Source organism: Elephas maximus, chromosome 4 (assembly GCF_024166365.1).
Source record: "Elephas maximus indicus isolate mEleMax1 chromosome 4, mEleMax1 primary haplotype, whole genome shotgun sequence".
In the NCBI taxonomy this organism is placed as follows: domain Eukaryota; kingdom Metazoa; phylum Chordata; class Mammalia; order Proboscidea; family Elephantidae; genus Elephas; species Elephas maximus.
Genome location: NC_064822.1, coordinates 183,497,987 through 183,515,315, shown reverse-complemented (window position 1 = coordinate 183,515,315; position 17,329 = coordinate 183,497,987). Strand labels below are relative to the sequence as shown.

At 50.6% G+C, this 17,329-nt stretch overlaps 2 protein-coding genes across 2 annotated transcripts in view; one reads left to right on the top strand and one right to left on the bottom strand.

The window, feature by feature from the left end:
* CACNA1I (calcium voltage-gated channel subunit alpha1 I) overlaps nt 1–9,648 on the bottom strand; it is a 186,550-nt gene extending 176,902 nt beyond the window's left edge. The window contains exon 1 of the mRNA XM_049885216.1: nt 9,330–9,648. The gene's annotated coding sequence lies outside the window, so the exon portion shown is untranslated. The remainder of the gene's footprint in view (nt 1–9,329) is intronic.
* A 355-nt stretch (nt 9,649–10,003) lies between these two features.
* Nucleotides 10,004–17,121, top strand: RPS19BP1 (ribosomal protein S19 binding protein 1). Its single transcript, XM_049885214.1, has 4 exons — nt 10,004–10,088; nt 10,241–10,369; nt 15,807–15,904; nt 16,588–17,121. The coding sequence occupies exons 1-4, from the start codon at nt 10,037–10,039 to the stop codon at nt 16,720–16,722; spliced, it is 414 nt and encodes a 137-aa protein (XP_049741171.1). The 5' UTR covers nt 10,004–10,036; the 3' UTR covers nt 16,723–17,121.
* Nucleotides 17,122–17,329: the final 208 nt, after the last annotated feature.

Here is a 17,329-nt window from a genome sequence, read left to right as displayed (position 1 = left end):
TTCTTGGTCCTTTTTGTTCTTGAAAGCTGAGCCTTCAGGGGGGCTGGAGTTTCCACCACTGAGTAGCTACAGAACTCTAACATCTGGACTAAGCTCTGTGCCTGCAGCTGCTCCTCCTCAGTGGCCTTACTCCTCTCACCGGACACAGGTGGGCCCAGGTCCCAGTGAGGCCTCTTGAGGGGGCTAACAGGAAAGGAACTGGAGGGTGCATTAGTCAGGATATGATAGGCTATGCTGCCATAACAAATAGACCCTGAAATCTCAGAAGCTTAATTCAACAATAATGTCGTGCCTGTATATGTCTCAGCCCGGCTGGGTTGGGCACTGACCTGCCATCTTGCAGTCACATCACCCAGACACATAGCTCCAAGGTCGTGGCAGCAAGGGACGCAAGCTGGAGAATCACACGATGCTTGATGGGCCAGGCCAGGCCTAGAGCGGCGCCAGGTCTTCCCCCAACATTCCACTGGCCAGAATTCAATTCACGCCCCACCTGGCTGCAAGGGCAGCGGGGCAAAGGTAGAGGAGGGGGTGTAAACCCTGAGGAGGGTCTTGCATGATCCAAGGGACCTAGATGTACCTCCTCTTGTTCAGTAATAGACCCCTCAAAGACCAGCCCACTCAGCTCCACCCTTGTTTTGCTGGGATGCATCCTTACCAGCTTAGCATTAAGAACTCAGAATCAATCAGTAGACACTTTTTACAGCCATCCTTCCCCTTCACCCCCACTCTAACCCTCCCTGCACTTAGCGTAAGACTATAATGGTGCAGAGGCTTAGGGGCTGAAAGGTTTGCACAAAACAGCCCTTACTTACTAGCTTTCTGTGTCATAATTGCTGATTTATAATTTATACTTACTTGCAGCTACTTCCAAAGAGGATTTCTTTAAAAGTAAAATAAAGCAAAAGATCAGAAATCATTTAGGGAACAAGAGCGAGCTAGATGTCCTAGAAAGTTGAAACAAGCATTTATTAGTTAAATAATATAATAAGCTATTACAGTTGAATAATACATTTCATTCTGAGCTTCCTAGCAGCAGAGGCAAAAAGGGAACCAACTGCTTTCTCCATGTAGTCATCCCTTCTTTCTCTTACCAGCTCTCTTTTCCCTTCCTAAAAAAGTTCCTTCTAATTATCCTCCTTTTTGGATCTCCTGAATAGAGTCCCTCCATTTTTTAGACATTCATATTCCCCTTACAAGGAAAAAACAGCATAAAGTTAAATGTCTTTGGAATGAGTGTGAGGGAAACTCCCACTTTCAGAATTGAGCCTATGTAGGCCTTGAAGTTCACTTCCACATCACCTCTGGCTCCTTGTCCACAGAGAGAGCAGAAGCCAGAACTCAAAGGCAGGAGGTGGCCTTGATCCCACATAGGGAGGGGCCCAGGCCCTGGCTTCAGTGAGGACCTGGGAATTGCATTTTGGGGACAGACCCCCCCTTCCCCTCATCGATTCACTGGATCCCAGGACAACCCTGAAAGAGAGGCCATGTTATCCCCAATTTGCAGATGGGGAAGCTGAGGCCAAAGAATGGAAATGACTTGTGCAAGTCTGCCCAGCTTGCTTTCCCTGAAAGCTCTGCCTCAGGGCAGGAGACTCCCAAGCTGTGGGTGAGGTGCTCAGAGTCCCAGGTGGGGGTAAGGTCGGGGGCTTCCGGGTAGGCTCCAGTTTGGTCTAGAAGGATCAGGCGATGGAGACCAGCCCCCCTCTCCCCACTCCCAGACTCCAGTTGCCATGACAACAAGGCCTCCATTCTGGCATGTTGGAAATTTGCATTTTAATGAAGATGTAATTAGAATTAAAAGGCCTTGCCTATAAGGGATAGAACCCCCCCACCCTCTCAGGAGCCAGCACCCTCCACCCCAGAACCCAATGAGACCCCAGAACCAACCCATTCCCCCCTTTCCTTCCAAAGTCCTGCCCTGTGACCACATTCCTGCCCACCTGTAGTCTGTCCCCACAGCACAAATGGGGACACTGAGGATCAGAGCAGGAGAGGACCAACAGTGAGGCCGGTCCCCAAAGTCTAGGCACCGGCCAATTGGTCAGGGGATTCCCCATCTGACCCCTCCCTGCTTCGAGTTCTGTGGGCACAAGGTGACTGAAGGAGGTGCTGGTTGCTTGCTGAGGGGCCCCAAGTCCTCCCGAGTCTCCCAATCTCACCCCTTCTTCCCCCTGCAATGTCTCAAGGCGGCCCTGGGAGCCTCCCCATCCCATTCTTACTGCAAAGAGAACACAGGCCTGAGGCAAAAAGCAAGAAACCCAAGGTTACACAGCAACTTTGAACCCCACCTAAGTCCCTACGGAGAATTTCCAGCGCCTGTTTTTTTCTTCCTACGTCTTTATTGTTTTTGTTAGTTGCAGACTGACTCATGGCAGTCCCTCTGGGTGAGTTCAAACTGCCAACCTTACGTTGTTGTTGTTGTTAGGTGCCGTTGAGTTAGAGACCCTATGTACAACAGAGAGAAACACTGCCTGGCCCTGCCTATCCTCACAATTGTTGTTATGCTTGAGCCCATTGTTGCAGCCACTGTGTCAATCCGTCTCCTTAAAGGTCTTCCTCTTTTTTGCGGGCCTTCTAATTTTCCGAGCATGATATTCTTCTCCAGGGACTGATCCCTCCTGATAACATGTCCAAAGTGTGTGAGACGCAGTCTCTTCGTCCTTGCTTTTAAGGAGCATTCTGGTTGTACTTCTTCCAAGACAGGTTTGTTCATTCTTTTGGCAGTCCATGGTATATTCAATATTTTTCGTCAGCACGACAATTCAAAGGCATCAATTCTTCTTCGGTCTTCCTTATTCATCATCCAGCTCTCGCATGCACATGAGGGAATTGAAAACACCATGGCTTGGGTCAGGCTCCCCTTAGTCCTCAAAGTGACCTCTTTGCTTTTCCACATCTTTTGCGACAGATTTGCCCAAGGCACTGCATCTTTTGATTATTTGACTGTTGCCGCTTCCATGGATGTTGATCGTGGATCCGAGTAAAATGAAATTCTTGACAATTTCATTCTATTCTCCATTTATCATGATGCTGCTTATTGATCCAGTTGTGAGGATTTTTGTTTTATGTTCAGGTACACCTCAGTATAATCCATACTGAATTATGTAAACCATAGGTAATCCATACTGAAGGCTGCTGTGGTCTTTGATCTTCATCAATAAGTGCTTCAAGTCCTCTTCACTTCTGGCAAGCAAGGTTGTGTCATCTGCATAAACGCAGGTTGTTAATGAGTCTTCCTCCAATCCTGATGCCCCGTTCTTCTTCATATAGTCCAGCTTCTCGGATTATTTGCCAACCTTAAAGTCAAGTGCTTAACCGTTTTCATCACCAAGAGACTCTCTATGTCTTTATGAAGTTCTTAAAGTCAGTCATGCCAACAAGTTTACCTTTTTGGATGGTCGAAAAGGGGTCCCTTTGCCCCTGCCCTAACCTCTGGGCTGCTGTCCCTGGAGCCTGTAGCTTTGTGGAGGCCCCACCTTGAACCCCGCAAACATGCGCTGAGTGGGAGACAGGGGCAGGCTGGGATGGTGGCCCTTGTTCACCTGAGTCCCGCCACCCTATGGGCTGGCTGGTGGCACGTGCTCAGCACAGGTTTGTTGGATGAACAGAAGATTAATGCCAGCTTGGTGCTGAGCACATTTCATGTACCCTCTCACTGCCCCCTTCTACCGAACCTGGGGGGAGACACCTCCAACCACCCCAGAGCTGTGAAGTGACCACCTAAGGTCACACAGCTGTATCCAAGCTCAGACAGCTGACTCCAGGTTCAGAGACTTAGTCTGTGTGTGGTCTCAGAGCAGGCAGGCCCAGGGCCACAGAGTTCAAGTCCCTCGGTGAATGAGGCCCATGCACACTCATTTATTTACAAACTTACAGCACTTAGTGTTAGGGATCGAACTGTGTTCCCCAAAAAATACATATTGTAAATTCTAACCCCTATCTATATTGTGGTTAAAGCAGCCTTGGGTGACGCAGCAGTTAAGCGCTTAGCTGCTAACTGAAAGAAAGTTTGGTTTGAACCCACCAGCCCCTTGGCAGGAGAAAGATGCAGCAGTCTGCTTCCGTAAAGATTACAGCCTTGGAAAACCTATAGGGCAGTTCTACTCTGCCCTATAGGGTTGTTGTGAGTTGGAATCAATTCAGGCAGTGTTTTTGTTGTTGTTGTTTTTTAAACGCCTGTGATTATAATCCCATTTGGGAATGGCTTTTCTTTGTTATGACAATTAGGCAGTATTAGTGTAGGATGTCTTAAGTCAATCTCTCTTGAGACATAAAAGAACAGATTAGGCAGAGAGAAGCAAGCAGAGATGGAGAAAGACAGATGTCATGTCTCATGAAGATCACCAAGGAACCAAGGAACAAGGACCTTCCCCCAGAGCTGGAGCCCTGAATTCAGACATCCAGTCTCCTAAAATACGAGAAAATGAATTTCTGTTTGCTAAAGCCACCACTTGTGGTATTTCTGTTATGGAGGCACTAGATAACTCAGACACTGCACACCACTTGCGGCGTTTCTGTTACAGCAGCACTAGATAACTCAGACACTCTGTACGCCACTTGCGGTATTTCTGTTACAGCAGCACTAGATAACTCAGACACTCTGCACGCCACTTGCGGTATTTCTGTTACAGCAGCACTAAATAACTCAGACACTCTGCACGCCACTTGCGGTATTTCTGTTACAGCAGCACTAGATAACTCAGACACTCTGCACACCACTTGCGGTATTTCTGTTACAGCAGCACTAGATGGCTAAGACACTCCATGTACCACGCTGCTCCTAAGCACTTAGCACTCATTCCTCACAGCAGTCCCACCAGGTTGTTGTCGTTGTGTGTCATGAAGTAGAGGATTGTTATTATATTCAATGCACAGGTGAGGACACGGAGAGACAGAGAGTTCACATGACTTTCCCAAGTTCACACAGCTAGTGAGTAGTGAAGCCAGATTTGAACCTGCACAGCCTGGCTCCAGAGCCCATGCTCCCAAAGTCCCATCACCTGTGCTCAGGATCCAGGAGGTCCAGCACCACCACCCTTAGCCCTGGAAGGAGAGCTGGGCAACACTTCTCAAAGCCCAACTTACAGAGCAGGAAACTGAGGCCCAGAGAGGGAAGGCAGTTTGCTCGTGGGTACACAGCTGTATAAGCTGAGTCCCTGTTGAATCCAGGGCACCCATGTCCAGAACAGGGCTGTCTGCCCCCACCCACTGAGCCTCCTAGCCCTGTTCATCTCTCAGCATCTCCCTGAATGACCCCGTGGTTCCCTCCACAACCCCAGAGACTTTGATCAAGGAAACTAAAGAAGAATGAAGGCCAGGAGCATGGTGGGGAGCCTGCTGGGGGAAGGGGGTGTCCAGGAGGAAATGATACCTTAGCATCACCTTTTAGAAGAGAAAGCCCAACCTTGAGAGGGAAAGAGCTCTAAAGGCCCTAGTACGCATAAGGAACTGAGACTAGGTGGCCGGAAGAGCCCACTCCCCCTCAATTTAGAAGCAGACAGTGCAAAAATGAATTTCCTTGAGCTCTCCTGTAAATGCACTTCAAAGCCACTGACGGGTGAGTCAGAGGTGAGGGGAGAGAGGGCTCAGCAGTAATACACAGCAAGGTGGCGAGGGAAGGGAGAGCCAGGCAGACACGCGGAGACAGCAATCATTGGCCATGGGAAAAGGCAATTGGAAATTCCATTTGGGTTTTCAATTTGAAGGTGGAGAGAAGCCAAGAAGCCTGGCGGTGGGGGTGACTGAGGCAGGGAAGAGGAGAGATGAAAAGAAGGAGGGAGGGAGGAAGACTCGAGAGACCCAGAGACAGAGAGCAGGAGGAGGCAGAAACACAGGAAAGAGGAGAGTCAGAGATAGGGATAAGAAGAGAAGACAGAAAAAGAGACCAGAGACAGAAAAAAAGATGGAGAGAGAAGCAAAAGCCGATGAGAAGACCCCAGGTGTCCCCACATACACAATGCAAAATGGCCACATGAACACATGGTCACACACACACACACACTCACTCTCAAGCTTGTGCTCGGGACTCAGACCTGGGTTGTAGTCCTGACTCTGCTCTTGAAATGCTGTGTGACCTTGCAGAAGACACTGCCCCTCCCTGAGCCACTCGTTTCACCCTCTGAGGTCCAGTGAGGTTAAGCAGGGTCCACTGAAGGAGGAAACAGGGATGGAGCATGTGGACAGGGACCAGGAGGGCGGCAACATCCCGGGTTGGCTGAGGGCTGCAGCTGAGCAGACAGGAGGGGCTCCCAGCGAAGCATCCAGCGGCAGACAGGGACCCAGTGCTCCTGCTGACAGATGAGAAAACTGATGCTTGGAGACTTAAGGTAGCTCGTCCAAGGTCCTGCAGCCAGGATTCGAACCAGCCTGTCAGGCCTCAAGACCCTCCCCAGGAAGACAGAACCCCAGCACCAGGCAGCTGCGCCTCCTGAGCCCGTCCTATCTGGGGCCCACCACAGGCTCGGCACATTGTAGGTGCCCAGTTGTGGGCTGCTGAATGACTCACCAAGGACCAACAGCACCCAACCCTGCCCATCTTGTTCTCGTCCAGGGTCAGAGTCCACAGAATGACAGCACAGTGGACACGTCCCTGTTCTGCACGCTTTACACTATTCGCTTCCTGGAGCCTCACGTCCACTCTATGAACTCCATTTCACAGATGAGGAAACTGAGGCCCTTGCTCTCAAGTTAGTGCCTAGGATCACACAGCCCTCTGCAGCCTCCCCAGCAGTGAGCGCCCAGCTGCTGCCTGCATACCTGTCAGGAAGGAGACTTCACCTCCCCCTTGGGCAACCCAGCCTGGTGGCTCCGCCTCAGTTTCCCCACCCATGTGTCCCACAGTCAAGCCAGGCCCAGGAGGGATGTCTAGCCCCGGGCATGGAAGGCTGCGGGCAGGGAGAGCAGGAAGCCGAGGCCACGCGGGGCTGCCTGAAAAGCGAGCTGAGACAGGCTGGGGAGGGGCGTCCAGACTCCCCATTTATACCCCCAGACACCCCAACCTGAGCCTCGGACGACGGGATGCCGGAACCATTCCGCCCCGGAATGCTGTCCTGCGTCGCCACCTAGTGGCTGAAGTGGCCGCCCGGCCCCGCCAGATCCGCGGAGTCCTTTGCACGAGGTTGGCTGAGCGCCTTCGCCTACTGTTCTGAAAGGTGCCCTGCGAAGGGCTGCGGGCCCGGGATGCTGTCGGAGTCCACTCGGCCCCCAGGCGCCCCTGACCCCCGGGACATGGGAATACAAAGAATTCCTCCACGCCGTGGCCGTGTGCTGGCCAGCCCAGATGGGGGGGCGGGGGGCGGGGGGTACCATAGAGCTGGGTCCTTCACCTTCCTGAGGGGCAGACTCGCACATCCCGTCCCTCCTGGACTTCTCCACCTCGCTGCCATTGGCATGCCAAACTCAACCTTCATCCATTCAATTCGTGCATTTATGTAGCACTTGCTATAGGCCACACTCTGCTCCAGGCAGTGGGGACAGAACAATGAACAGAACAAACAGACCTGCTGGAGCTTACACTTGGGTGTGGGTGCAGAAATGGACAATAAATACTAAGCATAATGAGTTAGTAAGAAAACAATCTGGCTATTTTAGAAGGTACAAAGCACACGTCTAACCCTTCTCTCTCCCTCTGGGACCCCCCCGCCCCCCACAGCTCTCAGGCAAAATCATGGAGCCCAAGGACCTTGAGGCCACCCTGTCCCCCAAGGCATCCTTCGATTCTCCTCTGGGGCCACTCACAGGGGAGGACAGGCACTCATTATGGAGTCCTCCTGCCTGGAACACCCCATACACACCTCCCCCCAGGTGTGAAGGCCACCTGGTGACACAGTACCGCTCCCCACTGCTGTCCCACAGCAGACAAACTCTCAGAACAGGCTGTCTGTCTTGATTCCCTGACAATGTCTATGTGACCTTCACAGGTTCCTTGGCCTCTCTGTGCTGTTTACTCATCTGTAAAATGGGGAAAACAGTAGTTCCTACCTCAAACCCCATAGAGGCATTAAATGAGTTAACAAATGTGAAACACTTAGAACTGGACTTTGACATCGTGTTTGTTGTTATTATTAGTACCTGTTTAAGGTGACTAGCCAGTGAAGGTCAGATAGCCACGGCCATGGGTTAGATTTCAACTCATAGTGACCCTATACAACAGAGTAGAACTGCCCTATAGGGTTTGCAAGGCTGTAATCTTTATGGAAGCAGACTGCCACATCTTTCTCCTTCCACCACTGACCTTTCGGTTAGCAGCCGAGTGTTTAACCGGTGCACCAGCAGGGCTCCTGAAGGTTAGATGGTGAGGTCCATTTGGGAAAGTACGATCTGAGTCACCCCTGTGTCCCACACTCTGCGGTGGCCAGGACATGCTTGCTCAATGAAATGTCTTTCCTCTCCACTCACCACTCATTTATTGAGTGCCTCCTGCATGCCAGGCACTGGGCTAGGAGCTGTGGATGGAGGAGTAAACAAGTCGGGGTCCCTCCCCATTGCAGGAAGAGGAATTTCTAGGCCAGAGGTTCTCGAACTTTCTGGTCTCAGAACTGCTTTACGTTCTTAAAAAGTGAGGATCCCAAAGAGCTTTTATATATGAGTTATATCTATTGATATTTACCATGTTAGAAATTAAGATTGAGAAATTTTTAAAATATTAATTCATTTAAAATAACAAACCCAATGTATATTAATATAAATAACATTTTTATGAAAAAATAATCGTATTTTCAAAAACTAATAACAGTGAGAAAGATTGACATTGCTTTGCCTTTTTTGCAAAACTCTTTAATGTCTGGCTTAATAGTAGACAGCTGGAGTCTCAGGTCTGCTTCTGCATTCAATCTGTGCAATATGTTGGTTTGGTTGAAGTATATGGAAAAAATTCAGGCCCGCATAGATACACAGTAGAAAAAAGAGGCTCTCAGGGAGCCCCTGAAAGAGTTTTCGGGACCTCCCTACCCCAAGTACTAGGACAAAGGCAGGTAAGGAGGCAACTCCCACACACCCAGAGAAGCCCGAGTCTGGGTTACGAAGGGCCTCCTACGCCAAGGTGAGGAGGGGTACGGTCTTTTCTCTAAAACCAACAGGGAGTTACTCAACACTTTCCACCTGGAGAGTGCTATGGTCAGATTTGGAAAGGTCGCTCTGGCTGCCGTGGGAGGATGGATTAGAGGGGTCCAGAGGCAGAGAGAGCAGTAAAGAAGCAGCTACAGACGTCACGGTGAGAAAGGTGGGGATGGGGCTGAAGGGATGACAGCCGGGGTATTGAGTAAACTGTATTCGCAGGACGCGGCCAGTGACCATATTTAAATACTAACAAACGCGTAACTTCTCACCTGCAGCACTCTTTAGAAGTTGGTAAGTGGTGAGCTCCCCGTCACTGTGCAAACACAAGCCATCAGGAGTCGGGCAGAGGGGGACATGTGGGGGACGTTCGTTCTGAGCGGCGTGTGGGCTGGGCCTTGAAAGGCGGAGACGTGTACGTCACCCCACCAGCTCCAGGCCTGTTTCGTTTTTTGGTAAAAATTGAGAACGCTTTTACTGGTGGCTCAGTGGTTAAGAGTTGGCTGCTAGCCAAAAGTTGACAGTTGGAATGCACCAGCCGCTCCTTGAAAACCCCATCGGGTAGTTCTACTCTGTCTTATAGGATCACTAGGAGCCCGACTCAACCGCAAAACGTTTCCTTTTTTGGAACCATTCCGCCTCGTCCCAGGCTCGCCCCGCCCACCACGGAGCTTCAGCTCTGAGAGGGTTCACCAACCAGGCTGGACGAGTTGTGGACGTCTTCCGGGATCGCATGCTATAGTCGGGTTTGGATTGGCCAACAAATGTGTCCTTCTGCACACTGGCCCCGCCCCCTGCCCCCGTCCCTCTTCCCTGTCTGTGGTAAACTAGGCAACCTCTAACGCATGCGTTCTAAGGAAGGTGGCACTTCCGCCCGCCTACTCCGGAACCTTTTCTTCCGGCCCGGGTTTCCAGCGAGAGGGTGAGCGCAGCCAAAGCGGAAATAGCGTCAGGCGCGTGGGCGGAGCTAAGCGCAGACATGTCGGCGGCCCTGTTACGGCGGGGTCTGGAACTGCTGGGGGCGTCGGAGGGTGAGGAGGGGCTTGCTCGGGGGCGTCCGGCGTGGGCGAATGGGCAGCGGGAGTCCCGGGAGTGCGGAAAGAGCCAGGACGGCCCTTCCCGCGGTGGGATGGGGATCCTGCCAGCCCTTGTGACCCGGGTCCGCTCCTCTGTTCCCCTACAGCCCCCCAGGCCGCACCAAGCCAGGCCAAGCCGAGCGGGGCTCGGGTGAAGCGGGCCCGGAAGGCGAAGGCGACCCAGGCCCGGAAACTGCGGAACTCGGCCAAGGGAAAAGTGCCCAAGTCGGCGCTGGGTGAGCTCATAGGGGCTGGCCGTGCTGCCCTCGGGGTTGGGGTCGGCGCCCTGGAGGAGGTGACGCTTGAGGCACAGGTTGAGACGTTCACAGGGATTTCTGGAATACCTACTGTGTGCCAGGCGCAGGGCGGGGTCTCGGGAATAGGGACGTGAACGAAACACATCGACCCTCGTGGACTACATCCTAGTGGGGAGAGAAGCATCAAAGAATATCCAGAGCAACAAATAATTGCCAAGTGTGGTGGGGCTTGTGAAGTCAAAGACCACAGTGCTCTGAGGTAGTGTTAAGGGGAACTTAGAATAAAAGACCAAAAGAGGTTTTTCTGAGAAGGGACATCTAAGATGAGACCTGAAGGAATATGAGAGTGAGCCAGCTGAATAGTAGGGGAAGAGGATTCTACAGGGAACAGCATCCACGGAGGTACTGAGTCAGAAAGGAGCTGTTGCCTTTGAGAATTTGGAAGAAAGAAGGTGGGTAGGTCACACACATGAGCAGGGGAGAGTGTTTCCGGAATGAAGCATTTAACAAACAGCCCCTTAATACTTGCTTTGTGCCAGGTTCCCTGTACAAGCGTCCCTCGCTTAAGTCTCACAGCAGCCATGGGAGCCAGGTATCCTCATGACTGTTATTTTACAAACGGGAAAACAGCACTTGGCCTGATGATGTTGTTGTTGTTGTTAGGTGCCTTCGAGTCGGTTCCAACTCCTAGCGACCCTATGCACAACAGAACAAAACACTGCCTGGTCCTACGCCATCCTTACAATCCTTGTTATGTTTGAGCTCATTGTTGCAGCCACTGTGTCAATCCACCTTGTTGGGGGTCTTCCTCTTTTCCGCTGACCCTGTACTCTCCGAAGCATGATGTCCTTCTCCAGGGACTCATCCCTCCTGACAACATGTCCATAGTATGTAAGACACAGTCTCGCCATCCTTGCTTCTAAGGAGCATTCTGGTTTTATTTCTTCCAAGACAGATTTGTTCCTTCTTTTGGCAGTCCATGGTATATTCAATATTTTTTGCCAACGCCGCAATTCAAAAGCGTCAACTCTTCTTCAGTCTTCCTTATTCATTGTCCAGCTTTCACATGCATATGATGCGATTGAAAATACCATCGTTTAGGTCAGGCGCACCTTAGTCTTCAGGGTGACATGTTTACTCTTCAACACTTTGAAGAGGTCCTTTGCAGCAGATTTGCCCAATGCAATGTGTCTTTTGATTTCTTGACTGCTGCTTCCATGGGTGTTGATTGTGGATCCAAGTAAAATGAAGTCCTTGACAACTTCAATCTTTTCTCCGTTTATCATGATGTTGCTCATTGGTCCAGTTGTGAGGATTTTTGTTTTCTTTATGTTGAGGTGTAATTCATACTGAAGGCTGTGGTCTTTGATTTTCATTAGTAAGTGCTTCAAGTCCTCTTCACTTTCAGCAAGCAAGGTTGTGTCATCTGCATAATGCAGGTTGTTAATGAGTCTTCCTCCAATCCTGATGCCCCATTCTTCTTCATATAGTCCAGCTTCTCATATTATTTGTTCAGCATACAGACTAAATAGGTATGGAGAAAGAATACAACCCTGACGCACACCTTTCCCGACTTTAAACCAATCAGTATCCCCTTGTTCTGTCCAAACAACTGCCTCTTGATATATGTAAAGGTTCCTCATGCGCACAGTTAAGTGTTCTGGAATTCCCGTTCTTCGCAGTGTTATCCATAGTTTGTGATGATCCACACAGTCAAATGCCTTTGTGTAATCGATAAAACACAGGTAAACATCCTTCTGGTATTCTCTGCTTTCAGCCAGGATCCATCTGACATCAATAATCATATCCCTGGTTCCACATCCTCTTCTGAAACCAGCCCGAATTTCTGGCAGTTCCCTGTCAATATACTGCTGCAGCCGTTTTTGAATGATCTTCAGCAGAATTTTGCTTGCGTGTGATATTAATGATATTGTTCTATAATTTCCACATTCAGTTGGATAACCTTTCTTGGGAATAGGCATAAATACGGATCTCTTCCAATCAGTTGGCCAGGAAGCTGTCTTCCATATTTCTTGGCATAGACGAGTGAGCACCTCCAGCACTGCATCTGTTTGTTGAAACATCTCAATTGGTATTCTATCAGTTCCTGGAGGCTTGTTTTTCACCAATGTCTTCAGAGCAGCTTGGACTTCTTCCTTCAGTACCATCGGTTCCTGATCCTATGCCACCTCTTGAAATAGTTGAATATCAACTAATTCTTTTTGGTATAATGACTCTGTGTATTCCTTCCATCTTCTTTTGATGCTTCCTGCATCATTTGATATTTTCCCCATGGAATCCTTCACTATTGCAACTCGAGGCTTGAATTTTTTCTTCAGTTCTTTCAGCTTGAGAAATGCCGAGCGTGTTCTTCCCTTTTGGTTTTCCATCTCCAGCTCTTTGCATGTGTCATTATAATACTTTATTTTGTCTTCTCAAGAGGCCCTTTGAAATCTTCTGTTCAGTTCTTTTACTTCACGAATTCTTCCTTTTGCTTTAGCTGCTCGACGCTCAAAGCAAGTTTCAGAGTCTCCTCTGACATCCACCTTGGCTTTTATTTCTTTCCTTTCTTTTCAGTAATCTCTTGCTTTCTTCATGGATGATGTCCTTGATGTCATTCCACAATTCGTCTGGTCTTCAGTCACTAGTGTTCAATGCGTCAAATCTGTTCTTCAGGTGGGATATACTGAAGGTCATATTTTGGCTCTCGTGGACTTGCTGTGATTTTCTTCAGTTTCAGCTTGAACTTGCATATGAGCAGTTGATGGTCTGTTCCACAGTCGGCCCCTGGCCTTGTTCTGACTGATGACATCGAGCTTTTCCATCGTCTCTTTCCACAGATGTAGTCAGTTTGATTTCTGTGTGTTCCATCTGGCGAGGTCTATGTGTATAGTCGCCGTTTATGTTGGTGAAAGAAGGTGTTTGCAATGAAGAAGGCGTTGGTCTTGCAAAATTCTATCATTTGATCTCCGGCATTGTTTCTGTCACCAAGGCCATATTTTCCAACTACTGATCCTTCTTCTTTGTTTCCAACTTTCGCATTCCAATTGCCAGTAATTACCAATGCATCTTGATTGCATGTTCGATCAATTTCAGACTGCAGCAGCTGATAAAAATCTTCTATACATCTTAGGCCCTAGTAGTTGGTGCATAAATTTGAATTTAATTGGTCTTCCTTGTAGGCGTATGGATATTATCCTATCACTGACAGCGTTGTACTTCAGGATAGATCTTGAAACGTTCTTTTTGACGATGAATGCAGCACCATTCCTCTTCGAGTTGTCATTCCCAGCATAGTAAACTGTATGATTGTCTGATTCAAAATGGCCAATACCAGTCCATTCCAGCTCACTAATGCTTAGGATATCGATGTTTATGTGTTCCGTTTCATTTTTGACGATTTCCAATTTTCCTAGATTGATACTTTGTACATTTCAAGTTCCGATTATTAATGGATGTTTGCAGCTGTTTCTTCTCATTTTGAGTCATGCCACATCAGCAAATGAAGGTCCCGAAAGCTTTACTCCATCCACTTCATTAAGATCGACTCTACTTTGAGGAGGCAGCTCTTCGCCAGTCATATTTTGAGTGCCTTCCAACCTGGGGGCTCATCTTTCAGCACTAAATCAGATAATGTGCCACTGCTATTCACAAGGTTTTCACTGGCTAATGCTTTTCAGAAGTAGAGTGCCGGGTCCTTCTTCTTAGTCTTAGTCTGGAAGCTCAGCTGAAACCTTTCCTCTGGGTGACCCTGCTGGTTTCTGAATACTGGTGACATAGCTTCCAGCATCACAGCAACACACAAGCCCCCACAGTATGACAAACTGACAGACACATGGGGGGAGCTGAGCATACAGATGGTCAATAGCAGGGCCAGATTTGAAACCAGGCCAAGTCTGTGCTCTGCCTGCTCTGTGTTCAGGCCGGAGGTGCTGTGGCCAGAGAAGTGAAAAGGCAGCAGAGATAAAAGAATTCAGCAGGTGGAAGATAAGGTAAAGAGGAAGTGTTGACAGACTTAGTGGTGCATTGGCTGTCAGGGTTGAGGAAGAGGGAGATACAGAAAATGGAGCTGAGTTTCTAGTAGAGGGCGGCCTTGGAGGATGTGGTACCATTTAATAAGAGGTAAAGACTTTTTTAAAGACTTGGGACAGGCGGGATGGTGGGTATTTCAACACATAGGGGGAGTTGGTGAGCTCCTAGTGTGTCTTTGAATCCCTCAGGCCTGGTGCACAAAAGGTGTTCAAATATTTGTGAAAACATTTATGAATGCCATTATGAGTAAAGTGTGGAGGCACAAATGTGAGACACGTTGGAGCCACAGTGAGGTTTGCTGTGAAGCAGGAGCAGAGTCACCCCCATCAGTCCCAGCCCTTGTGCTACCACCCATCACTGCTGTTCACTTTGCTGCCTCCCCCATTGGACTGGGAGCTCCTCGAAGGCACCACTTCCCATGGGTTTGTCTGTGGCCCTGGTGTCGAGCACACAACTTACACATAATTGAATGAGGAGTGGTGACCTTCATCGGCCATTCTGAAAGCACCTGTCTTTCCCCTTGGTCTGAGTTACATCTTTCTCTTCCTGGATTGTTGCAAAAGCCTCCTAACCAGTCTCCCTCCCCACTCCACAGCCCCCACAGTCTTGTTCTCATCACAGCAGCCAAAGTCATCCTGTAATATCCTAAGTCAGGCTTTTCTCTGCTCTACCCCACAGCCCCATCATACTCAGTAAAAGCCTGAGTTCTTACAACTGCGGACGAGGCCCTGCATGATTTGCCCCCACTCCGCCTTTGTCCCTCACTGCTCCTCCGCCCAGTGCAGCCATTGTCTGTTCTGCAGACACGTTAGCCACACGTCAGCTGCAGAGCCTTTGCACTGGCTGTTCCCTCTGTCTGGGATGCCCTTCCCCTAGAGAGCCACATGCTTCCTCCCTTGAGTCTTTGGTCAAATATCATTTCAGCGCAGCCTTTTCAGACCTCTCACCCCCCTTTAAAGTTGGAATCACTGCTCCCTGGCATTGCTCATTTCTGTTTCCTACTTTGTTTTTCTTCATAAAATGTGTCATCCTCTAAAATACTCTGTCTTGTTTACCATCTCTCTTCCCACTAGAATGTAAGCTCCGTAGGGCAGGGGTTTTTGTCTATTCTGTCTCCTGCTGTAAGCCCAGTACTTAGAATGGTGCCTGACACATTGTAGGTGCTTGAGACATATTTGTTGAATGAGTGAATAAATTACATGAGCAGCTGGGAGCCTAGGGGCAGGGCTTTCAACAGGCCATGTACGGAGAGTGGGTTTGAAGCTCCCAGCCTGTTGCAACAATCTAGGGAAGAGGTGATAGGGACTTTGTCAGGGCCATGGGAGGTGGGTCGGGGGCATGTCAGGAGTGAATCGGAAGCAGTGCCCCCTCCTGCCACCCACAGCCGAGTTCCAGAAGCGGGAATGTCAGGACCACCTCAAAACAAACCTGAAGTTCATGACCTGTGCAAGAAGCACCGTGGCTGAGGCTGTCACCCAGCAGGTTGGCCAGGGGATGGGCCACGGGAAGGGACCTGGGGGCCCGTGGCTGAGGCTGTCACCCAGCAGGTTGGCCAGGGGGATGGGCCGCGGGAAGGGACCTAGGGGACCGTGGCTGAGGCTGTCACCCAGCAGGTTGGCCAGGGGGATGGGCCGCGGGAAGGGACCTAGGGGACCATGGCTGAGGCTGTCACCCAGCAGGTTGGCCAGGGGGCTGGGCCGCGGGAAGGGACTTGGGGGATCGTGGCTGAGGCTGTCACCCAGCAGGTTGGCTGGGGGATGGGCCGCGGGAAGGGACCTGGGGGACCGTGGCTGAGGCTGTCACCCAGCAGGTTGGCCAGGGGGATGGGCTGCGGGAAGGGCCCCGGGGGATCGTGGCTCAGGCTGTCACCCAGCAGGTTGGCCGGGGGATGGGCCGCGGGAAGGGACCTGGGGGATCGTGGCTCAGGCTGCTCCCCTGGGATCCAGGGAAGGTCACAGCTGAGCTTAGGGCAGAGGTTGGGCCACCCTAGGGGGTTCCCTCTGCAGGGAGGGGGTGGAGGAGGCTCCCCTGGGACCTCCGTGGGCCTCAGTTTGCTCTTCTGTAAGTGGGAGTGCTGTGCCCACCTCCCGAACAGTTCTGCAGGCCACGTGGGGGCAGTGCTCTAAGGGCAGCCTAGGAACTCTTAACTCGTGCGGCCTCCCCAGATTCTGCTCCAGAACCAGGGTCGTAAGGCCTGTGACCGGCCTGTGGCCAAGACGAAGAAGAAGAAGAAGGCTGAGGGCACCGTGTTCACTGAGGAGGACTTCCAGAAGTTCCAGCAGGAGTACTTCGGTAGCTAGGCCCCAGGAGAGTAAAGCTTTTGGGGAGATGCTGGCCGCCCGGCCTCCCCTAGGACCAAGCCATGCACAGCATGGCCAGCAGATGGCGCTGCAGGGACAGCCTGGCTTAGGGAAGACCCGGAGCCCAGGAGCCTGGTGGAGGTTGGAAAGGACCTGGTGAGCTGGAAAACCCTGGAGAGGATTTACACTCAGCCCGGAACTGACTGCTGAAAGCTTGGGAGAACCCGTTGCACCTGCCAGAAGGGAACATTTCCGACTGCTTTGTTTGCTTGTGCTCAGGGAGGGCTGTTTGCTGTGGAACAAGGCCAGTTACTGGGCCCTCAGGGGCTACGCCCCAGGAATAGAAGGAGGGCTGCTGTGTGGTCTCCTGGGTTCTAATAAACACAGACCCAAGAACTATGTGTGTGATGCTGACCTGACTTGCAGGTGTCACCCATGTCCTCTGGCACCCAGAAGCCTTCCCTCACTTCCCTCTTCCTCCCCGTGTGGATCTTAGAGCTTCAGGTCACAAGTCCCCTGGGCTAGCCTTAGCCAGGCAGCCACCAAGGTCTCAACCCTCCCACCCCAGGACACGTTGGGTCTACCATTGTCAGCAGAGAATTTCAGC